Consider the following 22,323-nt stretch of genomic DNA (forward strand, 5'->3'; position numbering starts at 1 on the left):
TGCTATTATTATCAGCATCAGCATTTGAAGGAGCATCCAATAGAATATTCTCTAGAGATCTGTTGACATCAATATCACCTGATGAAACCATGAAATGTCCATGGATATGTTGCTGTTGATGGTGATGGAGATACTGTTGTTGTTGTTCTCGCTCTTCATTGTCTGGAGATAAGATGCTATCAATGGAACTGACTTTTGAAAGTTGCTGATTGTAAAATGGATCCATTTATTCAATGTTGATAATTTCTTTCAGGGAAATATAAAACAAGTTAATTTAATATTTTTAAATAAATTTCGAAATGAATTAATATGTCATATCCATTTAGCAAAAATAAATTAAATAACATCCCATATGCATATTGTATTGATGTGTTTTAACTTTAATTAAGCCTTAAGCCCAAGGCTTAAGCCTAATGGCCTAAGGCTAAGGTATGGTGTAGTCCTTATTTATCTTATAATATAATATAATAATGCTTATACTTATATAATATATATATATATATAGTCTAAAGTGTAGTCTATAAAAGTATAAAATAAACAAATGACTATTAGTATTAATTATTAAGATAAATCTTTTTTCTTAACCGTTAACAAAAAAAACAATAACAAAAAACAATTATTGTAAAAAATATAAAATAAAATAAAGGAGGGCGAATACATTTTAAATTTTGCAGTGAAATTTTGCTTGAAAATGTTAAACTGTTTAAAGTTTAAACAGTTAACAGAATGATAAAATGAAAAATTATTAAAAAAGTACGACATACGATCCATACCATATAATATAATGCACAGGTCTTCCGATATCAAACAAAACTTATTCTCCACGAATACACATGCAAAAATTAAGAACGTTTATGAACTCTGCTACAAAGACTGACCGACCCATCTATTAAATTAACATGTGACCGACCTATATTATAAGCAGTGTTTATGCCGGGATCAGATACGTTGACGAGGGGCGAGCATGTATTTAAGAAAACTTTGTATATGTGTTACGTGTATGCAGCCACCAATATATTAGTACTGAATTAACTTCTGCTACTATTACTTCTGGTACTACCACCACCACTACCAGTACTTTTGAACTACAACATTTACAATGGATACTGCCACTAATTCTAATACTACTACTGCTGCTAAAGCTACTACTATTACTAATACCACTACTACCACGACTATTACTACTATTATTATTACTACTACTTCTACTACTACTGCTACTACTACTAATACCCCTACAACTACTACTACTACAGCTTTACAAAAAAAAAATCATTAAACAGAAAAAAAACTGCTGTTGCTTGAGAAATTTTTTTTAATTTAGAAAAAAAGACCGTTTAAGACAGTTCCATATCAACAGAACTCACCACTGAACGGTGAACATTTTCCCACCTACAATCACCAACCAGTAGAGCTTGTGAAAAACTTGAGCTCACAAGAACGTAAACGTCGAGGCACTGTAAATTTTGCAGGCACAAAAAAATTGTGTAAAAAAATTAAATTAATTTCAATTCTTGACAAAAATTGTGTATAGGATAAGTTTTTTATTTGCAACCAGTGCAAATTTCGCAAAATCAGACTTGCATGATCAAATTTCCGACTACAGTTTTTGCTTTTGATTGAATAATAACAGTTTTTGATTTTGATTGATTTGATGCAGGTAGAAGAAAGAGTTGCAGTTGTCCAATCTCAAATGAATGAACAAGGGTATCAGGTTCTTGTAGCACGCCGAATTTTTTACTTTCGTTTACTTGGTTTACTCGGAAATAAAATTTCCAAAAGGAGTATTTGAATCAAGATTTTCTAATCGTTTCTTTATAATATTCGTTATTATTTGTAACATTTTTTACCACCTCGTTTCATTCTTATAGTACCCATGCATTGAATTACACTAAGGAAATGAAATATAAAGTGTTTGATTTGTACGTTGACTTGGAATTACTTCATTACACTGCAATGATGACGAGTACATAAGTACAAATGTAGTACTTAAGTACAAATGAAAACCTGCACTTAAATACTTATACTTAAGTACATTTTCCATTACTTGTACTTATAAGTAATAAATTTTTCCTGTAAGTACCAGAAAAATTTTAAGCAAAAATAAGATAATGTCAACATTTAAAAATTGAAAACTGTGATGAAAACACACACACACATTTTCACATTGACATTCTTGTTTATCTCTCTTATCAACATTTGTTCTTGTTTAGTCATGGATAGCGGGATGTTAAGATAACCATTGGCTAATTGAGTCATTAAAAGGTGGTTAAGTCACATCACTCTGACATCTATATATCTATATCATAGACTCTACATGATCTATATACACATGCACGCTATATATAGTAGTTATTATATATATATATATATATATATAACAATCCTTATAAATATATGTGTTCACATATATTTATATTGTTCACATATATTCACATTTTGTTCACATTTTAAATATACGTGTTGAAGTGTTTTTGTTTACATTATAAATATATGTGTTGAAGTGACTTTGATGAAAATGGCTGATAAAAAGATGCCTTTAGTAGTTAGGAACTATTTTAATGAAGTAGTTGAAGATGATGGAGATGTTATAGTTGCACTTTGTGACTTGTGCAAGCCAAAAAGACATCTTATTCGTGGACAACATAAAGCTCCATCCAATTTTACCAACCACGTGAAGTTAAATTTGATTTTGATGATATGTTAAAATTGATAAAATGTAGCTTATAAATAAATAATAACAAAAATATAAATTTTATGTATATTATATTTCTATTTTTTTGAATACATATTAATTAATATTATTTTGTTAATAAATCTCGAATTAACTCTCTATTAAATTTCTATTTATTGCATTTTTCATTTTTATATACAGAAGACACATGGTGAAAATTATCTACAAAAGATGCACGAGGAAGAAAATAAATTAAAGACGGGTAGAAAGCGAGGTGCAGATGAAGAAACTACCACAGTTTCAACTCCATATAAAAAACAACAGCAACTTGACTTATTAAATGTATCATCAATATCAAATAAAAAGGTTGAGGATTTAATAATTAATTTTGTTATCAACGACTTGCAACCACTTTCAATTGTGGAAGGAGAGGGGTTTAAAACTTTGATACAGGGTCTGAACTCAAAAGCCCGAGTTATGTGTACCGAGACATTAAAAGGTATTCTGGCCACAAAGATTACTGATATGAAGAAGACTATTAAAGAGACTCTAAAAAATTTTCAATTTGTTTGCACGACTGCTGACATTTGGACGCAACATGCTCGAAGTTATATTGGAGTAACTTGCCATTGGATAAATCCAGATGATTTTAAGTGCAATGGCGTTACACTTGCCTTCCGTAGGTTCCGTGGAATTCATTCGTATGACAAAATTGCAGCCATGTTGAGTGGTTGGAACTGATGAGACCAATTTCACTAGCATTGGACAAGCTCCAAGGTGAGGTTTCAATGGAGTCTTATTTTGGTGCTGTCTTACCAACTATATTTGTTATACAGCGAAAACTGCAATCTTTTACTCCATCGTACACTTCAGCTCTTGTTTCTGCTCTTCAATGTGGCATGGATAAACGCTTTGGCGATATAATTGACTTTAAAGATATTTCAAGCAACAGCAAGATGAGAGCATTTGTTGTGGCTTCGATCAGCCATCCGTTTTTTAAAATCAGGTGGATAGAATCATCAGTTCGTGAGCAAGTTGAAGACTTGTTTCTAGCTGAAGTGGTCAGAATGAGTAATTCTTCAACAGTTTATGAAGACAGAAATACTAGAGGTTGTACTAGTGCAGATTTTTATGGATTCCACGAACCAAGTTCCGAATCACGATCGAATGAAAAAGTTGAAGGACTGCAATATCTTAGTGATCCTTCATATGATATGGAACAACTCAAAAGGTAATCAATATTTTTCAGTAATATATTATATATGTATAATATGTATATGCTTGATTTTCTAATACATTTTTATTCTCAAGTATTAATAACAAATTAATAATTTGCTATTTCGGTTAACAACTATATTATTGTTCCTTAGGTATCCTGCTGTCGCACAAGTGTTTTTGAAGTACAATACCACTATACCATCTGTGCCATCATCAGCACCTGTGGAACGTATATTTAGCCAGGCTGGAATGATTCTCACTCCTAAAAGAAATCGTTTAAGTGATGAATCATTTGAAACTTTACTTTTACTTAAAAAGAACAAACTCTTTTATTGATGTAAATAAATTACTGTAAATAATGAGTTGATTTCTGAGTTTAATAAATTTATAAATATTTCAAATTAACCATGGTATGTACTTAGGTACTTATGTACTTAGTACTTATACTTAGTACTTATAAGTATCAAGTATACAATTTGTTTTGGTACTTAGTACTTATACTTAAGCACTTTTATTACTGAGTACTTATACTTAAGTACATTTTTTGAGTACTTACGTCATTACTGTTACACTGTAATTTTACGCTTTAAACCATCGCTCGCTAGAGTTCCCCTACGTCAATTACAATGGATGCGCTACGTCATTGCTTCTTTTGCTTCCAGTAAAGCGTATGGTAGAGCAGTCCCGTGTATTTAAGTTTTTGAAAAGTATATGCTTTATAGTCACAAAAACCACCTTACGAAAACAAATCTAAATATTTGAAACTCACAAAAATAACATAAAAGCATTGTTTACCAGTACTATTTGAATTTATGAACATCAAGGAAGTGATCATGACCATCGGTGGTGTTATCTGTAATTACGTTGTAGATTTTTTAAATTCCTGCCTAAGAACCGACAGCTTTTTGACAGCAAGTTTATTTTATTACTCTTTCAGGCATTTATGATTATATAAATAGATTTTAAATGATCATAAACCTTTTTACTAGATTTTATTTACTGTACCAGGAAGCTATCAAGCAAGTCAAACGGCTCTCATTGTTCTAATGTTGCACTGCAATACAATACAACATAATTCATACTTTAACAATAATAATAACAAAAATATTGTACAAGAACATATCGATAATAAAATTTTAACCATACTTAAAATAATAATAAAAAAAATATTGTACAAGAACAAATCGATAATAAAATTTTAACCATAATAACGACAGTAACAACGAAAGCCAAAAAATTAAGAAAAATATTAATAACAGATAATCAGTGAAATTTACTCGAATGCCAGGCTTTGTCAACTAATTCAAAAGCTAGATTGCAAATTTACTTAATGATATTAACACTTGCATTGTCCTTGTATTTTCTTTGATGTTTTCAGTAATTTCATTTCAGCGTAGCTTCTTTACTGACAACCTGAATGTTATTAATTGACAAGAATTGACAACAACAATGATCAATTTACTTGTCATTAAATCTTTTAAAATTGGATCGACATTCAGTATGAAGATTGCGCTTGTATGTGCTTATTTTTCGCTGATTGGTTTATTACAAGGTGGGTCGGTACAAATGAAATTTCGTGTGCAACTAGAGATGAATGGAAAGAATTATAACCATTTTTTAAGTTAATTTCTTTTACTATACATTCAATACCTACTACAACTCAGCTCACCAACTTGGCACCGAAAAAATCAATATATGTTAATGCTGCCTACAGTTCATCTACTCCACCAGAGAATGCGGTTGATTTAAAAATTGAATTTAAAAAACTTTGCCCAGACAGGGGATGGCAGTGCCAGGTGGTTACGTGTTGAACTGCTTGAAGAAGTACGGGGCCATATCGTTAGCGTTCTACCCGGGTCTGGACTCTGCTTGTGAGTTCTGAAAAATTTGGACGTTTTATTTACTGAAACTACGTTAATTTTCATGAATAAAATAATCAGATAATCGTTTGAACTGTGGGACTGACAAACAATTTCAACAGCAACGTGACCATAAACACCAATTCGTTGTGCGGCTCATCAAAGAGAAACTTCCTTTCAAACGAGCCTGATAAGTTGAACTGTAGCCAACCATTCCTCCGATCCAGGTACGTAATGCTGCAACAAAACAGCAGTGCCGGTTCATTCGCCTTGGCTGAATTTGAAGTTTATGGAACAGGTGAGTATGACTTCCTGGTTATAAAATCACAAAAGATGCTGAAACATTTAATTATTAGAAACAGCCAATCAAACATAAAATAAATGAATTTTCAGAAATATACGACGATAACTACCTGGGTTGTTACTCAAACGCTGTCAGTATTAACTTGATGTCTAGTGTGGAAACAGTTCAGCAATGCGTAACGCAATGTGATGCTGCAAAATACCAATACGCAGCTGTCAAAGTAAATTTGATATAAATTTCCCTAAGAATATATTTTAAAAACTGTTTATGATTAATTTATTTACTCAATACCTTATAATTTTGATTCACGTGTTTAAAAATATCAGATGTTGCTAAATAGCATTTAAACGTAACAGAACGGTAAGATGTGTTCCTGTTTGAATTGGATATCCCTGCCATCACCTCTTAGATGTTCTTCGTCATCCAACTGCCAACAACCATGTTCTGCGGACGGTTACTTCTGCGGTGGAGTTGATTCTTATTCCATCTACAGCGGTCTGTCGTCCAGATTCATTTTTCTTAATCTTCATGAACGTTATCATGTCAAAATATCACTATCCTATCACATTCTAAAAACTGGAATTTTTATTCAAAAAATGCAAAGGTTATATAAAAAAGCTTTTACAAACATTTAGTTTCCACAACTCCGTGATAAATTAAAAATAAATATAACTATTTTATTGCAAAATCACTACTATTAAATTCTGACGTTACTTTATTTTCCTAAGTTGTTAACATGCAATTATTTTACAGTGACGAAGTGTTCGTACACCCAATCTTCAGCACAAATGACTGCAAGTCAGTGTAGCATAGAAACGCATTGCTCAGATGGGTTGTCGGCCAGCTTGGGGCCTTGTAATTCGCAGAAATGCGTGAATGGCTGGTTTTCTGATGCATGCGATCTCAGAGGTTTGCTAAATCTACTTTATGTGTTTGGTTTGAAATTCATTTTATTTCTGCTTGTTTTTATTAGAAGAGACTAATCTTGCACATTTTATTAATAACATTATTGTTAAAACATTTAACAAATTTCTATACAATAAATATATTTTAATATTGTTGACACAAAATTTGATCTAGATTGCAGCGTAAACAACGGTTTGTGTGGCATTCACAAGTGCGTGTTGACCATGGGTGGTGCCATCTTATCTGAATGTCAGTGCTTGGAAGGCTACACAAAAACTACATATCGGGACGACTGCCAAGGTCTGTTCGCTTGAAAATAAAACAATTGTTACTGTATACTAAAAAAATTAACCGGTTTTTTCGAATTTTTATTTTAAATAGACATAAATGAATGTTTGTATCCGTCGGTACACAAATGCAATGCTCTGACGACCGCCTGTACGAACACAAATGGTTCTTACGAGTGTTCCTGCATCAACGGACTCAAAAAAAGCTCCGATTTCTTCAGTTGCCAGGGTTAGATTATTCACATTTTATTTCATTTTAATTTTTAATTTCTAAAGTAAAAATTGAAAAAAACTACGAGTTAAAAAACATTCCTAAAATATCGGGTTCAGAACTGGTCGATATATTACAAGAAATTTAAATCAAAAATTAATATAATCGACTTGCAGAACACGTAACAGATGTCGCCTTCAACTCACCAATATACGCCAGTTCGACATATTCTTCTTTGTACCAAGCTAAAAACGCGGTCGATGGGATTAAAGGAGTTACAGAGAACTTCGCCAGCACGGGAGATGGAAGTGCAGGATGGTACGTTGTGGATCTGCTGAAGAAGTATCGCGTTATCTACACCGTCGTCTACCCGCGTTTTGATTGCTGCTGTGAGTTTTGAAATTTCAGTATTTGCGAAGAATGAATTAGTTGTTTGATGACGATGTTAAAACTTGCTACGAGGGAATGAGATAAGGATGGCAAAAAATTGGGCGCGTCGTGTCGTTTTTTTCTTACAAAATGCCAAAACTGTGTCACTGTGACTTTCATAATCCTAACAATTAGAAGGCTTTATTCACATTTTTTTGGTAATAAATTTATTCAATAACATTAATTTAGAGTAAAGTAGGGTAAAAACTTAGACTTGATTTTATTGGTTTTTTGTGTTACAGGGTAAATACCAAAATAGTTTGAGAAAAGTTCAACCCATTTTTTGATTTAGTTAAATATTTTAAAACAGGTTTGTAATTATTTGTTAAATTTATTTATTTATAATTTTAAACTGGTTACAGTTTAACTAAACTGTCCACCATTGCATACATAAATATACACGTGCAATCACACATACAGTTGAGCGTCTCCGTGGTTATTCTGTTGGACTGACAAACAGTTTCAACAAAGTGACGATCGTTAACAATGCACTGTGCGGAACATCAACAAGCAGTTTTTATTCAAATGATCCAGATAGGTTGAACTGCAACAAACCTTATTTGAGGTCCAGGTTTGTGGTGTTTCAACAGAGTGACGTTTCAGGTCAGTTCAATGCGGATGAGTTGGAGGTCTACGGCACAGGTCAGTTGTTTGAACGCTTGTAAGTATTATTAATTTTTATTATTTGTGTTTGTGAATAATAAAATAATTTTTGTCATATTTTATTTAGAGTTTAGTTTCAAAATTGTTTTTCAAAGTTTCATTCATTGATTAAATATGATATAAATATTTTCATTTTCATAATAAGGAAAAAATAGTAGGTGGGCTCAACAACGGCTCTTCTATACACACTTATTCAAAAGATTATTTTATTTCAAGCTTTAAAAACCCATCAAACCAAAATATTTTCTATCATTAATTTCGAATTCAATTCAACTTACCACAAAAATTTTATCCTAAGTTTTTAAATATTTATTTTTCTTGCGTTAAATTTTGGTTACGTCATCGCACTTACCATTTAATAAATTATTTAAACTAATGTAAGAACATAAACATATTTATCAGAAATTTACGATGACAATCACTTGGGATGTTATCCAAACCTCATCAGTGTATTCAACTCGATTGTACAAACAGTTGGTCACTGCATCACGCTTTGTAGCTATAGTAAATACAACTATGCAGCATTCAAAGTGCAGTTCAACAAAATTTTTTTTTGCTTTTTAAATATTTTTAAATAATTTTTTTAGGATTAAAAAAAATACTTGAAAATACAACAAAGTTTTTCAATGATTCTCAATAGAACGGGAAAGAATGTTCTTGTTTGAGTTGGATTTCTTTACCAATACCTCTCATACCCCTCATTTCTTCACCACTGTCCACCTGCAACCTGACATGTGCTTATGATGGATATCTGTGTGGTGGCATCAACTCATATTCCGTATACAGTGGTCAGTAGTTTTAAAAGGGTTTTAGGAATTCGACGATTTTTTTAGCTTAAATAATAATGTAAAAATTTGTTAAAATTTGCATGGTTTTAATTCCTCTTTATTTATTTCGCCATCAACATTTTGTTCAGTTCAAAAGTGTCAATACAGTCCTTCCTTCACTCAAATTTCTTCTAACCAATGCAACATACAAACTCATTGTTTGAACGGAGCTTCAGTGAACGCTGATGTTTGTAGCCCACTGATATGTGCAGATGGCTGGTCTGCTGATGCGTGTGATGTCAGAGGTCGGTTCAGAATAACTGGATATATATTTTGTTGAAAAAATCTTTTCAAACTACAAAATTTAATTTTTCAAAATGTTTTTGTGCTTTCCAGTTTTCCAGTTTCCAGTCAATAATTTGACATTTGTAATAAAAAGTTGGGTTTTTTATCAAAATGTTCATATTGAAATTTTGAAACTTCGTCACCCATTAAGACTGCAGCATGAACAACGGCTTGTGTGGCATCCACAAATGCGTGTCGTCCTACGCAAGTGGGACCCTCATATCTGAATGTGAGTGCTTGGACGGATACTTCAAAGCCACCCACAGAGATGATTGCCAAGGTTGGTTCGCTAACTTTAAGATTATTTGATTTTGACATTTTTAGAAATGAATCAAACATTTTCTTTTTAAAAAATGAAGAGACAAAGTCACTAAACATAGAGAAGAAAATATTGATTACAAACTTGTAAATGCTGATGCTGAAAAAAAAATTTGAAAAACCGGCATATTATTCCTTAAAGTTTGTTTGAAAATAAATTAGTAAAAATTAATTGTCGAATAGCATGTAAGAAATGTTCCACATTACCAATAATATGGGCTGTCGAAACAATTTTCAAGGATGACAAATACATAATTTTGTGCTCCAAATAGTTTGATTAATGAGTTAACCAACCATAAAATTAATAGCGGTAATAATCATAACAATCTATTTCAAACCTTAATCACTACGCAAGAATTAAAAAAATATTATTTTGTTATAATTTGTTTTCATATAATGAAAAAACTTTTTTTTGTCCAAAATCAGCAACTCAAATAGCATTAATAATTGTTTATTAGTTGAAATAAATTTGAAATCAAAATTAATAAAGTAAAGTTGAGCCCGATTTTGAACAATTATTATAATATTCTTTGAAACACACAAAGATATAAACGAATGTGTGTATTCCCTGATGAATAAATGTGATATTGTTTCAACGACTTGCCTCAACACGGTCGGCTCCTACCAATGTCCCTGCTCCAGTGGCTATCGAAGGACTTCCGATTATTATAAATGTCAAGGTTGGTTGATCGCCAAAAATTTGTTTCTACTTTAACGATAATCATGAAAATAATCCTAACATTTTTACTGTCACTTCATTCATCCATCGATTTCAATTTAACTTAAAAAAATAACTACACGTACTCTGCCGACACCAACTAAAATTAATTTTTTTATATATATGAAGATATCGATGAATGTTTGAACCCTTTAACGAACGGATGTGATGGCGGCTCCTCAACTTGTGTCAACACTCTTGGATCCTACAAATGTTCTCAGTTCCAGTTTAAATTATTTTTTATTTCTCGATGTTGAATTAAAAGTTTTAACAAATTTAATGTTGTCAAGCAACAAATATTTACACATGAAAAATCACTGTAAATAAATTTTTCTAAATGTTGATAGTGCAGCAGTGAATATCTAAACTAATTTAACACGGTTTGTCATTGCCAGGTTATGCAACGAATTTAGCACTGAGCAAGCCCATCTATGCAAGTTCCCTATACAATACTCAATTTCCAGCTAAAAACGCCAACGATGGAATAAAGAATGGAAGCAACATCTTTGCCAGCACGGGAGGTGGAAGTGCGGGATGGTACGTTGTGGATCTGCTGAAGATCGCGTCATCTACGTAGTCGTCTACCCACGTTCTGACTGCTGCTGTGAGCCTTTGAAATTTATTACTTCAGGTATTTTTTTAAAGAAACATTGCACATATAAAATAATCAGATTTTCACTTGGACGGATACTCAGTGGGATTGACGAACAACTTCAACAACAACGCGACGATAAGCACAAACTCATTGTGCGGCGCATCAAAGGAAAAGTTTTTATCGAAAGATCCAGAAACACTTAATTGCACCAAACCATATTTAAGGTCCAGGTATGTAATGTTTCAACAAAGCGCCAGCTTTGGTAGACGAATTGGAAATTTATGGCACAAGTGAATTTTTATTTTGTACCTTTTACTTTTGTTTTTGTTTTAAATAACAATTTTCAATAACTTTTGTTGATTTTATCCATGAACAGAATTCACATGTTTAGTTACAACTTATATACAAAACCTACAAACACAACACTTAACGAATGGTACCACAACATGAAACTTTTAGATATATTTGATGACAACTACTTGGGGTGTTACTCCAATGTGACGAGTTCAAACAACAGCTTCTATGTTGCATCAGTAGGCCAGTGCATAACGGTCTGCAGGGCTAACTTCTCTCAATATGCTGCTCTCAAAGTGAGTGTTTACCAACGTTTTCCGTCTGGTTATTATTTGATCAGCCATTATTGAACACTGGATAGTAGAGATTGATTTTGTTGTTTTATTTTATTTTGTGTTAAAATTTTGATTCTTTAATTGCTTGCTGTTTCTTGTTTGTCAAAATTTTCCAGCCATATATAAAAATAAATGAAATTATTTTTTCAAATAAACTTGATTCAAAAATTCAATTAAACTCAATTAAATTAAATTTTTTGCCAACTTCTACCTTTTCATTTATAACAGGGTGAAGAAGAATGTTTTTGCTCAAATTGGACAGCACTACCATCGCCTGTCAACTGTGTTCCAGTATCCAACTGCAACCTCACTTGCGCATTTGATGGCTACTCGTGTGGCGGCTCCAACTACTTCTCTCTCTACAGTGGTCAGTCATCAGCGCTGATTGATTTTTAATTTTCAACGGTCATAAATAATAATTTGTAACACCAAAAGTGCATTTCAGCAGCGGATATTTAAAAGTTTAATTTAAATAAATAAACAAATATTTTTTATGATTTTTTCTGACCCTTTAAGCTTTAATAGGCTTCTGATTAGAGGTTTGAAAATGAATAAATAAATTAATAAATATATGCAGTTGTTCAATTCGCAAAATTAAATTGCAATTTGAACAATGCCTGCATGCAGTAATATTGCTTCCTAAACAACTGCACATCAGATAGTCTCAACCCAATACATCAAAATTATATATATATATGTGTGTGTGTCTGTGTGTGTTGTTATATTTGCCTGTTTTATGTTTGTCCGTGCTAGAAAATATTTTAGCTAAGTATTTTACATACCATTTACAAAAATTATCTGAAAATATCAAACACGTGAAATGCTATCAATAGACTGCAGTGTCAACAATGGTCCCTGCAGCATCCATAACTGCGTGATGTCCAACGTAGATGGTAACTACCTAGCTGAATGCCAGTGCATGCCAGGATACCACAGAACAACGTACAGAGATGACTGCAGAGGTTCGTTTGAATGTTTCTGTGCTGCTTGTCTCTGTGGTACTAACTCACGAAAGCGTCAGATAAAGTTGAACAAATTATTTTCTGAGAATGCACGTATACTTCCTGTCCAAACGAAAGTTTGATGTGTGTTAACACAATAGGATCATTCGAATGCCAAGGTATCAATCACTTTAATTGAAATTGTCTACCTTCAAAATTCTAAAAAAAAAGTTAAATATTACCATCACAAAACAAAACAATTTTTTTAAATTATCGAACTTTCAACCAATTGCGTACCCATTACTTATTTTTTGTTATTGGGTAACAGTTTATTTGCTGTATTTGAATAAAATTTTAAAAGCTTCATCAAAATCGAAAATCGTTGGAGGAGTGATTGGGGGTGTTTTTGTCTTCCTGCTGCTATTTGGTCTGATTGCCACCATCGCTTACATTAAGAAAACAAACAAGAATTGGTTAGTTTGAAAAGGTCTTCCTTATAATAAACAAATGCAAGCAATTCTTTTACTGATCACAAGCATTTTCAACAGTTTCAAAAACAGTTTTTCTGGCCTAACCTTCCAAAGACCGAGAAACAGTATTGGTAACTGATATTTTTAATTTAGAAAATAAAAAGGAAATTTTAATAATTCCTAACAAGTAGTGAATATTAATTTACTAAAACAAATTCAAAGTTGACGTCGAATCTGAAGTTGCAGCAGCTTATAAAACAGGAACAAGTTTAATAAATGACGCACAAAATAATCAAATGCAACTCGCGGTAAACATTTCAAATTAAATTGCTTTAAATTAACAATTCCACATTGAATTAAGCCTTTCCTTATATATGACAGGGGTGGGCAAACTTTTTGCTGTGAGAACTATTTTACCTTTGAAGGGTTGCATTTGTACTTAAATAGCAAATTTTTTTGACCCGGGAGAGAAATTTTTAAGATCTGTGGCTCCTTTTTTTCTTTTTTTGTCATAATGTCTGACTGACGACCTTTTTTGGCGAACAAGGCCTCGCGGACCGCATAAAATAGCTTCGCGGGCCGTAGTTAGCCCACCCCTGATATATGATATTATGTATTATTGAAAATGTTTAAAATTTTCAATTAATTAATGAATTATTCATTTAAATTAAATTTCATTCAATAATCCAAAAGTCTTCTTCTTATGCTAACATACCGGACAACATTTATGATAAAACATGCAATGGCTATGCAAACTTGAGTAAGTCATTTTTTAATCTCAATTTTGAACCAATACTCTAATAGTCATTAATTGATCAAGACCACCAAAATGAAGAAACGTATGAAGTTCTGAAAAATTATTTTCCAAATTCAAGTTACATTAAGGTTTATTTTTCACTATCACGCATTCAACTAAATATACTCAAAATGTATGAAACATTCTGAATAATTAAATTAAACTTTTATGACTACAACAGAGCTACAGACCGCATGCTTATAGATTTATATCTATCCAATGTTAGAAATATTTCTTGAAAAATTGAGAAACTTATCAAATTTTTAATAAAAATTAAAATTATAAGAAGTTATCAAATAAATGCAGTTAGTTTTGTTTTAAGATCCTGAAGAATGTCTGGCAGACAGTTTCTAGAAGATGGTATGTGACAATGATGTAGGAATCGTCGTTATACTGGTTCACTCGGTTGAAAAAGTAAGGCTATCTTGCTTTCAGTGACGCACACCTGTTTTCTTAAATTTAACGAATTGGGAACATATTTGAGAAAAATAATGTTTCAAATGTTTGAAGAAAAACATTTTGCACAACTGAATTTTTTATTAAAACTCTGCATAAATAATAATTAATTTAAATAAAAATATACCAAACAGTAAAAAGATAAATAAAAAATAAATAAATTATAAATTGTAAAAAAACATATAATAAACTACGTAAACATCAAAAATAACATCCCAAAGAAAAGTCATCATCAATATTGGCCTGAAAGAGGAACCATGCGATTGAGAGCGACCAACAACGAGACGGAAGAGAGCATTTCAATAAGGTTTCACAATCTGACCAAGTGGCCAACGTACGAACTGAGAACTTTTGCCGTGAATTATGTAGGTCTGAAATGACGAGTTTGAGTAGAAATCGCACATTTATTACTCAAGTTATTTGGTTATAAGTTTTAATAAATTATTTTGCAAGATGTCAGAGCAGAAGTTTGTGAGCCACATGTGGTACACTTGCTGGCCTGAGCAAGGACAACCTGAAAATATTGGCAGTCTTCTCAATTTTCATCATCATATGAAAACACTTTTGCAAGAAGGTCCGAAGAAGAATAATTCCTTTTTCCATATATTGGTTCATTCAAGGTGAATCAACAAGAAGATTTGATGTCATTTGTTACAACGAACGTCTTATCATTGCTTATATAAATTAAAATATTTCATAAGAAACTTATTAAATGAACACTTTAATTTCGAAATCACATTTCAATCTATCTGAAAATTGTTTATACAGCGTAACAGCTGATAGAAGCAGTACCTTCATAGGCATGGATTTTCTGTTGGAACGATGTGACGATGTTGGCGCAGTGGACGTGTCGCAGTGTTTGTCATTTTTGAAGTCTCCAGACAATGAAGTTGTTCTTTCAAAGGTAATAAGGGTTTTTGAAACATTTTTTATTTCGTCAACTGCTCAAATACCTACTTTCAATAAAAATTATGTCTTCTATTTTTTACTAGGCTCAGTGCAACTTTCTAGAAAAAATGTTGATAGCTTATAGTATACTAGGACATACAACATGCTACCCAGCTGACGATGATTCGTTTTTAAAATTTGTCAGTGACAATAAATTTGTGAGTTCTGTTGAAGCACAGCACAAAGTATTTGAATAGTTTTCTAACTAAATTTATCATTTGGATGTTTTAAGTTTGTTAGATGTATCACGCTATGTTCATTTACGTTGTTATAACATTCATGCATAAGCATACAACATCATGGTAGGTTGGGAAAGTCATACAAATTGTCAATAAAAACTTTAGCAGCTAGTGGAAGATTAATAGCAAAACAATTTTGTAAAAAAATTGAAATGAAAAGTTAAAAATAATGACTGAATTAATTCGTCATCAAATTGAATTTCATATGCTTGTACAAATTTTTTCAAAGTCACAATTTAAATTAAAATATTTTAATATGTGTTTATGAACCTCGAGGCACATCATCACTTCTCATTTAAATACCAGACAACAACTTTCAGCCAACAAACTTATCTGTTATTAATTTGAATAAAACTTGAATGTCGTATCAGTGGTTTGAAAAGTCTTTTAATTTTTGTATATATTATTTATATATAATTAAGTTTTAAATAGATCTACTAAATACAATTCAATTTGTTGTAACTTGCAATTCGAAAAAAATCCAGATGATAGTCATCAACGACTCAGATTATTACAAGAACGCAATGGGTTTGTGAAAAATATTTCTCCTCTGATGAATTTGTACACACGGTGTTGATGACTTTCTGCTGGTCATACTGATTGCTTGCTATATTTATTTTTATTTACATTGATTTGTTTCTTTATTTTATTTACATCAACCCAGAAACTACAAGTGCGAATCAACCTTTTACTAACGCCAGCCGGGTGATACAAATTTTTATATTTTCAAACATTTTTCATTATTATTGGGTCCACAGACTTTTCATTATGAAGCAATAAATAAACTGTAACTAATTTGCAGTGTTTTATGAAACCGAACGCCATTTTAACATTTGAACTGACTGAGAGTATAACGGGGGATGAGCTGTTTGAAAGTGTGCTTGCAAACACACCCGTCATTGTTCTAATAGAGTCTGACACTTTGAATAAGGCAAAGATTTATTTCGAAAATATTTTTTTTATCAAGATGTTAAAACGTTTGTTAAAAAAATTTGTTAAAATGAAAAACAATTAGTTTAATAAAAAAAGCCAAGGATGATCATTTCACAGGTCTTGAAAGGTCTCGTACCTAATAGAGGGAGAGTGAAGAAATATGATAAATTTGTTCTTGAAAACTGTACTGGAGAGAAATTGCAAGATCACCATATTTATGCGAGCTCCAACATTATTAGCGAAAGAGCAACCATTTTGAAAGTAACAAAATCTGTTTGTGAGGTTGCCAGTGGCAATCATTTGTACGAGAAAGCCAATGTGAAATATCGATACATCAGGATCTACACACTGAAGACGTTGGACGAAATTGAATCATTGTATAATTTGCTAAAAAATGATTTAAAAAACATGGGGGCTCCAACTATACCGGTTTTGTACCAGTGCGTATCTTACAGTTAAATGTTATTTACGTATGATATCTTAAATTTATTTTTATGTATTTAATTCAATAATCGTAAATTTCCGTTTAGTAAATAATTAAAATTTTGTTGCTGAATATAAAACAACTTGATTTGTTTCGCTTTCGGTAGCGCTGCCTCGTGTATGAATATAATCGAAACGTTGGCGATGTTGTCATTGTTGGAAATGATGGAGACCCACCATCAAGTAGACATCTACCAAACAGTTCTCCAACTACAATGTTGCAGCAGCAACGGACGATACGATAGGCGCGATGGCTACAGCTACAACAACGATGAAGCCTTCATAACAATGAAGGGGTACGTGGAAATTCATCAGGTCGTCAATAGAATCATTCAACAAAAACTTTCGTTGAAGCCTTCCATCACCAGCGGTCACATCAAACCATCCAACCGCAAAACTATCTTCAGCTAAATGTTTTAAAATTTGTTCGTGTTGACTCAAGTAGAATCAATCTGTCATTTTTATATTTGCCAAAAATAAAGTATTTTGTTTCCAAGTAGCTTAGGATTATTATTTCGTTATTTAAGCCATGAAACTTGAAAATCCAATTGAGACAACAATTGGCCATATTTTGGAAGCTTATAGATTTGTTTACGACAAATATATTTAATACTTTAGTATTAATAATATTCTTAATCCATTTTTGTTCTTTGTTCTGAAAATCATTTCACAATTTTAAGCTTTAATTTTTTGAAAAATCATTTTTTTCTTCAACATGAGTTAACTAGTTAGTGTTTACGATGTTCCAGCCACAATGCATGTCGCCACACCATATTGATTAGAACGGTGTTGAATTATGGTAATACTGTTATACTGTATTGCGAAAATGTGAAGAATTCTTTCAACGATTCAATAATTGATGGCAAAATTAGGCTAAAATACCTTTTAATGATGAAAAATTTTTAAGAGTTCCAAGTAATAAAATTTAAATTATTTCTATTTTCAAAATAAAATAAGATTGAATGTAATGTAAATTTCAAAAAGTTGAGGCCGTTTGGAAAGCACAGAAGAAACAAATCAAGCAGATCGCACAGCCGGATAAGATTTCCATGTTGATGGGTCTCGTTTTTATTTATTTATGACAGAATTCGCCAAAAGACAATGATTTATTGATTAGTTTCAAATAATTTTATTTAAAACCAGCTGGCATCGACATCTTTTTGTTCATAATTCCTTGACTTGTTCTTTTAAGTTATCAATAAATTTTTGTGGACTAAAATATGTAAAACATTATCGTCGTCATCACTTTCATTACGTTCATTAAAATTTTCACATGTTAAGTCAAAAAGGAATAAATAGCCATGTCGATAATTTGATCAAAACAATAACAATGAAAGACGTTACGTGTATGCAATATGCAACATAGGCACGTTGTACCGGTACAACATCCTCATCGCCATTAGACAAAACTATACAGTCAACACGTTCACTATGACAACCTCCATCACCATCATCAGTAATTATCGCATCATCAACAACCCCATCTTACATATACTCCATAAATAGCGCAAACAGCCAACACAACGCAAAACAAAACAAAACATGCAGATTGAAAAAAAATTAATTTTTTATTTAAAGGAATTGTTCTACATCGAGCAATTTAAATTTATGTCCAAACGTTATGAGATTTAACTAGAATCCACTAATGCAATCATACATACATACATACATACATTCAGACATACATACATTCAGACTTACATATATACATACATACATTCAGATCTTAATACTATTATAAATTCAAAAATTAACATAGGCTTAAAACTTAATTTTGAAAAATGCGAGTTGTATATGAACAAACCTATTACACTTAACCTTAAATATCCAATTAAAATTCTTGGAAAAAACGAGATTGATTTTCTAGGCTCAATAATTTTTCCTGGTGAAAGCCAAAAACATATCCATATCTAAAAAATTTGAAAACTTTAAACTTATCACCCAAAGGCTAAATATCATCAATAAACATGATGCAATGGTCCTTCTATTGCAAACTGCATTTTTGCCTCGTCTTGTTTATTTTTTGAGAACATCCCCACTGTTGGATGTTTCGATCCTCAATAGTTTTGACGATCATCTCCGTGACGCGTTCCAGTCCATCTTCAATATAACACTCGATCAAAAACATTGGTTGCAGGGAACGCTGCCTATATATGTTGGTGGCCTGGGTTTGGGTTCCGCGGCTGAACTGGCACCTTCTGCCTTTTTGGCTTCTGCTGCTGCTGCCACGGTGACCCTCCAGGATCTGATGTTGCCGAGGGATGGGATTTATGTCGATAACTTCAGAATGCAAGTATACGATATGTGGCGCGCCACCAACGGAGATGTGGTTGCGTTTGAAAACCCCTTGCAAAAACACTGTCTTATGTCTTAATAGATCAGTTGACCGATTGTTACAAATGAATGGCTCCACTTTTAACAAGTCCCGAATTATGGTGTCAAAAGCGAGTTGGTCTCCGCCTGGTTGAGGGCGCTACCCAACACCTCCTGCAGCACTAGATTGGATGACTCCTGTGTCCACGTGAGTCTGGGTTTGGGACTTGGTGCCCAGATCGTCATCGAATACGAGTGTGCATATGTGGCAAGAGTTGATGAACTCGGATAACATAGTCTTTCTTGCCGTCTGGACCCTGGAAGACAGGCCAGACATACGGCTGTCAATGAATACCTAGTACGATGTTTCTAAAAGGCTGGTATCCCAGTTATAAAAAAAACCCATGGGTTTGATAATGGAAGAAGCCTTCAGGCCTGATGGTTACACGATGGGCTCAGGGACGGTCCCCGGTTTGGGACGTTACCTTTCCCCACACCATGGCTGACCGATAAATCGGTTACACTTCAGTGGAGGCGGGCACCACTGCCCTTAAAGCGTCCAATTTTTAAAATGAAATATACGTTTCATTAAATAACATAAGCAAAATATTTCAACCGATTTTCATCGAAACGTTCGGACCAACAGATAACCACACATCATTATTCATTAAAGAATTAATAGGAAAAATAATTAATATAACGGGTGACCCTAATGAATGTAATTATTTAAAACAAACCTTTTCACTTTTATTACAAAAATTTAGTTCTTTTTGAGTTCTTGATGGAGCTGCTAGATACCTGACTGTGCGAGACCAGGGACATGAATATAAGTTGAACTTGGAAACGATTGCATGCCTAACCATGGCTTGTTCATCAAAACGGGTTCATACATACATACATACATACATACATACATACATACATACATACATACATACATACATACATACATACATACATACATACATATATACATACAAACATGCATGCATACATAACATACAGTACACATAAACTTTTTATCGTACAACTGTGCCAAACAATATTAACGAGTAACATAAATCAACTAAAGTAAACTGAACATTTTTATTTTTGACGCCACAACACGTCACGTGGGTGCGTTTGAAATTTATTCATTAAAGTAATAAATATGAAACTGCCTAAGTTATATGTTAAATTCCACAACTTCATGCAGGTTCTATGCTACGGGATTGGATTAGACTGGCTAGGCCAGTGTTGTTGGTATGAAATTAAAAAATAATTATAATAAAAATTAATTTGATGATCAACAGCAGTAAACATTACCATGTTGACGACAATAATGAAAAAATTAATTTAATAATGTTAACAATAAAAGTAAAAAAAGGTTTGGATTCAATTGAGTTGAATCAATTTAAGAGAAGAAAAAGTAACTTTTATGAAAGTCAAACTGTCGGAAGGATTGGAGTATCAGCCTTCAATAAGAATTAAAAGCTTTTTAAAACGTGAAGTCCAAAACTTGTCACACTGTCAAAATTTTAAAAACAACTAAAACTTTCATTTCATTTCTTTTCTGATTGACTGCATCACATCGTTAGTTGATTTTGTTCTGAACATTCATGTCGTCCATGCACTTGCCGTCATAAATCTTCATTAATCCGCCCTGCTGCCTTTAAACAGGATAATTTTTACGAGTTGTAAACGCCAGCAACTACATTAAATTTGCCGCGCGTGTCCGTTGGCCCAACAAAATTTTTTGTCATTTTGTTTGCTGAATTCTATTTTTTTGGTGTATGGCTTAAATTTACTTGAATTGGAGCGTCATGTTTTTTTAAAATAAAAGCTAAATCGAAAATTTTTTTTTTCCAACAACTAATCCAGATTTATTTGGCACCTGAAACTTTATTTTAAACTTTGTAAATTATTATTAATCTTTTACAAGAATTCGTCAATCAATCATATTTTTGAGGATGAAGTTTAAATAATGAAAATTAATTAAACAAAAATAACATAAAGTTATTTAACACCAAACGGTTTAGTTGAAACTTTCAATAAGATATAACAACAGAATAGTTGAAAAAATAAAGCCTCTTAGAATTTATGGTACACAGTTTTTTATTTCAATTCCTTCACAACATATGATGCTACTCATTTAATTTATTTGCTAATCAGGATTTTAATTCCGATATCATTTATATAAAATTATTTCCAAGTTGAAGAGAAAGGACAAAAATATATAAAAGTAAACGCAAATTTCGTAAATAAGAAAATTGAATTGATAACAATAGTTGAAAAAGTTGTAGAAATATTTTCAAACTACGTTGAATGATTTTCAATAGTTCATCGCAAAATGACGCGCACATCCACAGTACTTCAACCGTGCCAGTCCAACACCTACCGCACAAGCATGATGGAACTTTCTTTTTAATTTTTAAAGGATTACCTTTCATGTCGTTGAACTGATTGGTTGACATGTCGTTGAACTGATTGGTTGAAACGGCGCAAAGGTTTTTATTTTTATGATAGATCGGCCTAGATGTTAGCCAAAGCGATTCATCATATTTTTGTTCTACGTTTCAACACTACACATACATAGGTATACTACATATACCTACTCAAGTGTTTTATATTTCACATTTATGTTTTTCATTACTTGACGGTTAATTTTAAAGATAGTTTTTACAATCTATCAAATAAAAAAGTTGAATGCAAAGTTATATAACTTTCGTTGCTGCTTTACGTGTCGCCAACAAATAGCTGGGATATTTGTTAAGTTGTCTTGCCTACGTTCTACGTTCCGAACAACTCGAATTTCTAGGGGCTGATAGGCGCCAACTTCAAG

The 22,323-nt window shown here is 32.2% G+C and overlaps 2 protein-coding genes across 2 annotated transcripts; one reads left to right on the forward strand and one right to left on the reverse strand.

The window, feature by feature from the left end:
- Window positions 1-19,164: 19,164 nt before the first annotated feature.
- HELRODRAFT_163754 (hypothetical protein) lies at window positions 19,165-19,563 on the forward strand (the record flags this gene model as incomplete). Its single annotated transcript, XM_009027536.1, has 1 exon — window positions 19,165-19,563. The coding sequence occupies one exon, from the start codon at window positions 19,165-19,167 to the stop codon at window positions 19,561-19,563; it is 399 nt and encodes a 132-aa protein (XP_009025784.1).
- A 99-nt stretch (window positions 19,564-19,662) lies between these two features.
- Window positions 19,663-20,365, reverse strand: HELRODRAFT_163755 (hypothetical protein; the record flags this gene model as incomplete). Its single annotated transcript, XM_009027537.1, has 2 exons — window positions 19,663-19,857; window positions 20,240-20,365. The coding sequence occupies 2 exons, from the start codon at window positions 20,363-20,365 to the stop codon at window positions 19,663-19,665; spliced, it is 321 nt and encodes a 106-aa protein (XP_009025785.1).
- Between the last annotated feature and the right edge of the window lie 1,958 nt (window positions 20,366-22,323).

This window comes from Helobdella robusta, assembly GCF_000326865.2.
Source record: "Helobdella robusta unplaced genomic scaffold HELROscaffold_5, whole genome shotgun sequence".
NCBI classification, from domain to species: Eukaryota; Metazoa; Annelida; class Clitellata; order Rhynchobdellida; family Glossiphoniidae; genus Helobdella; species Helobdella robusta.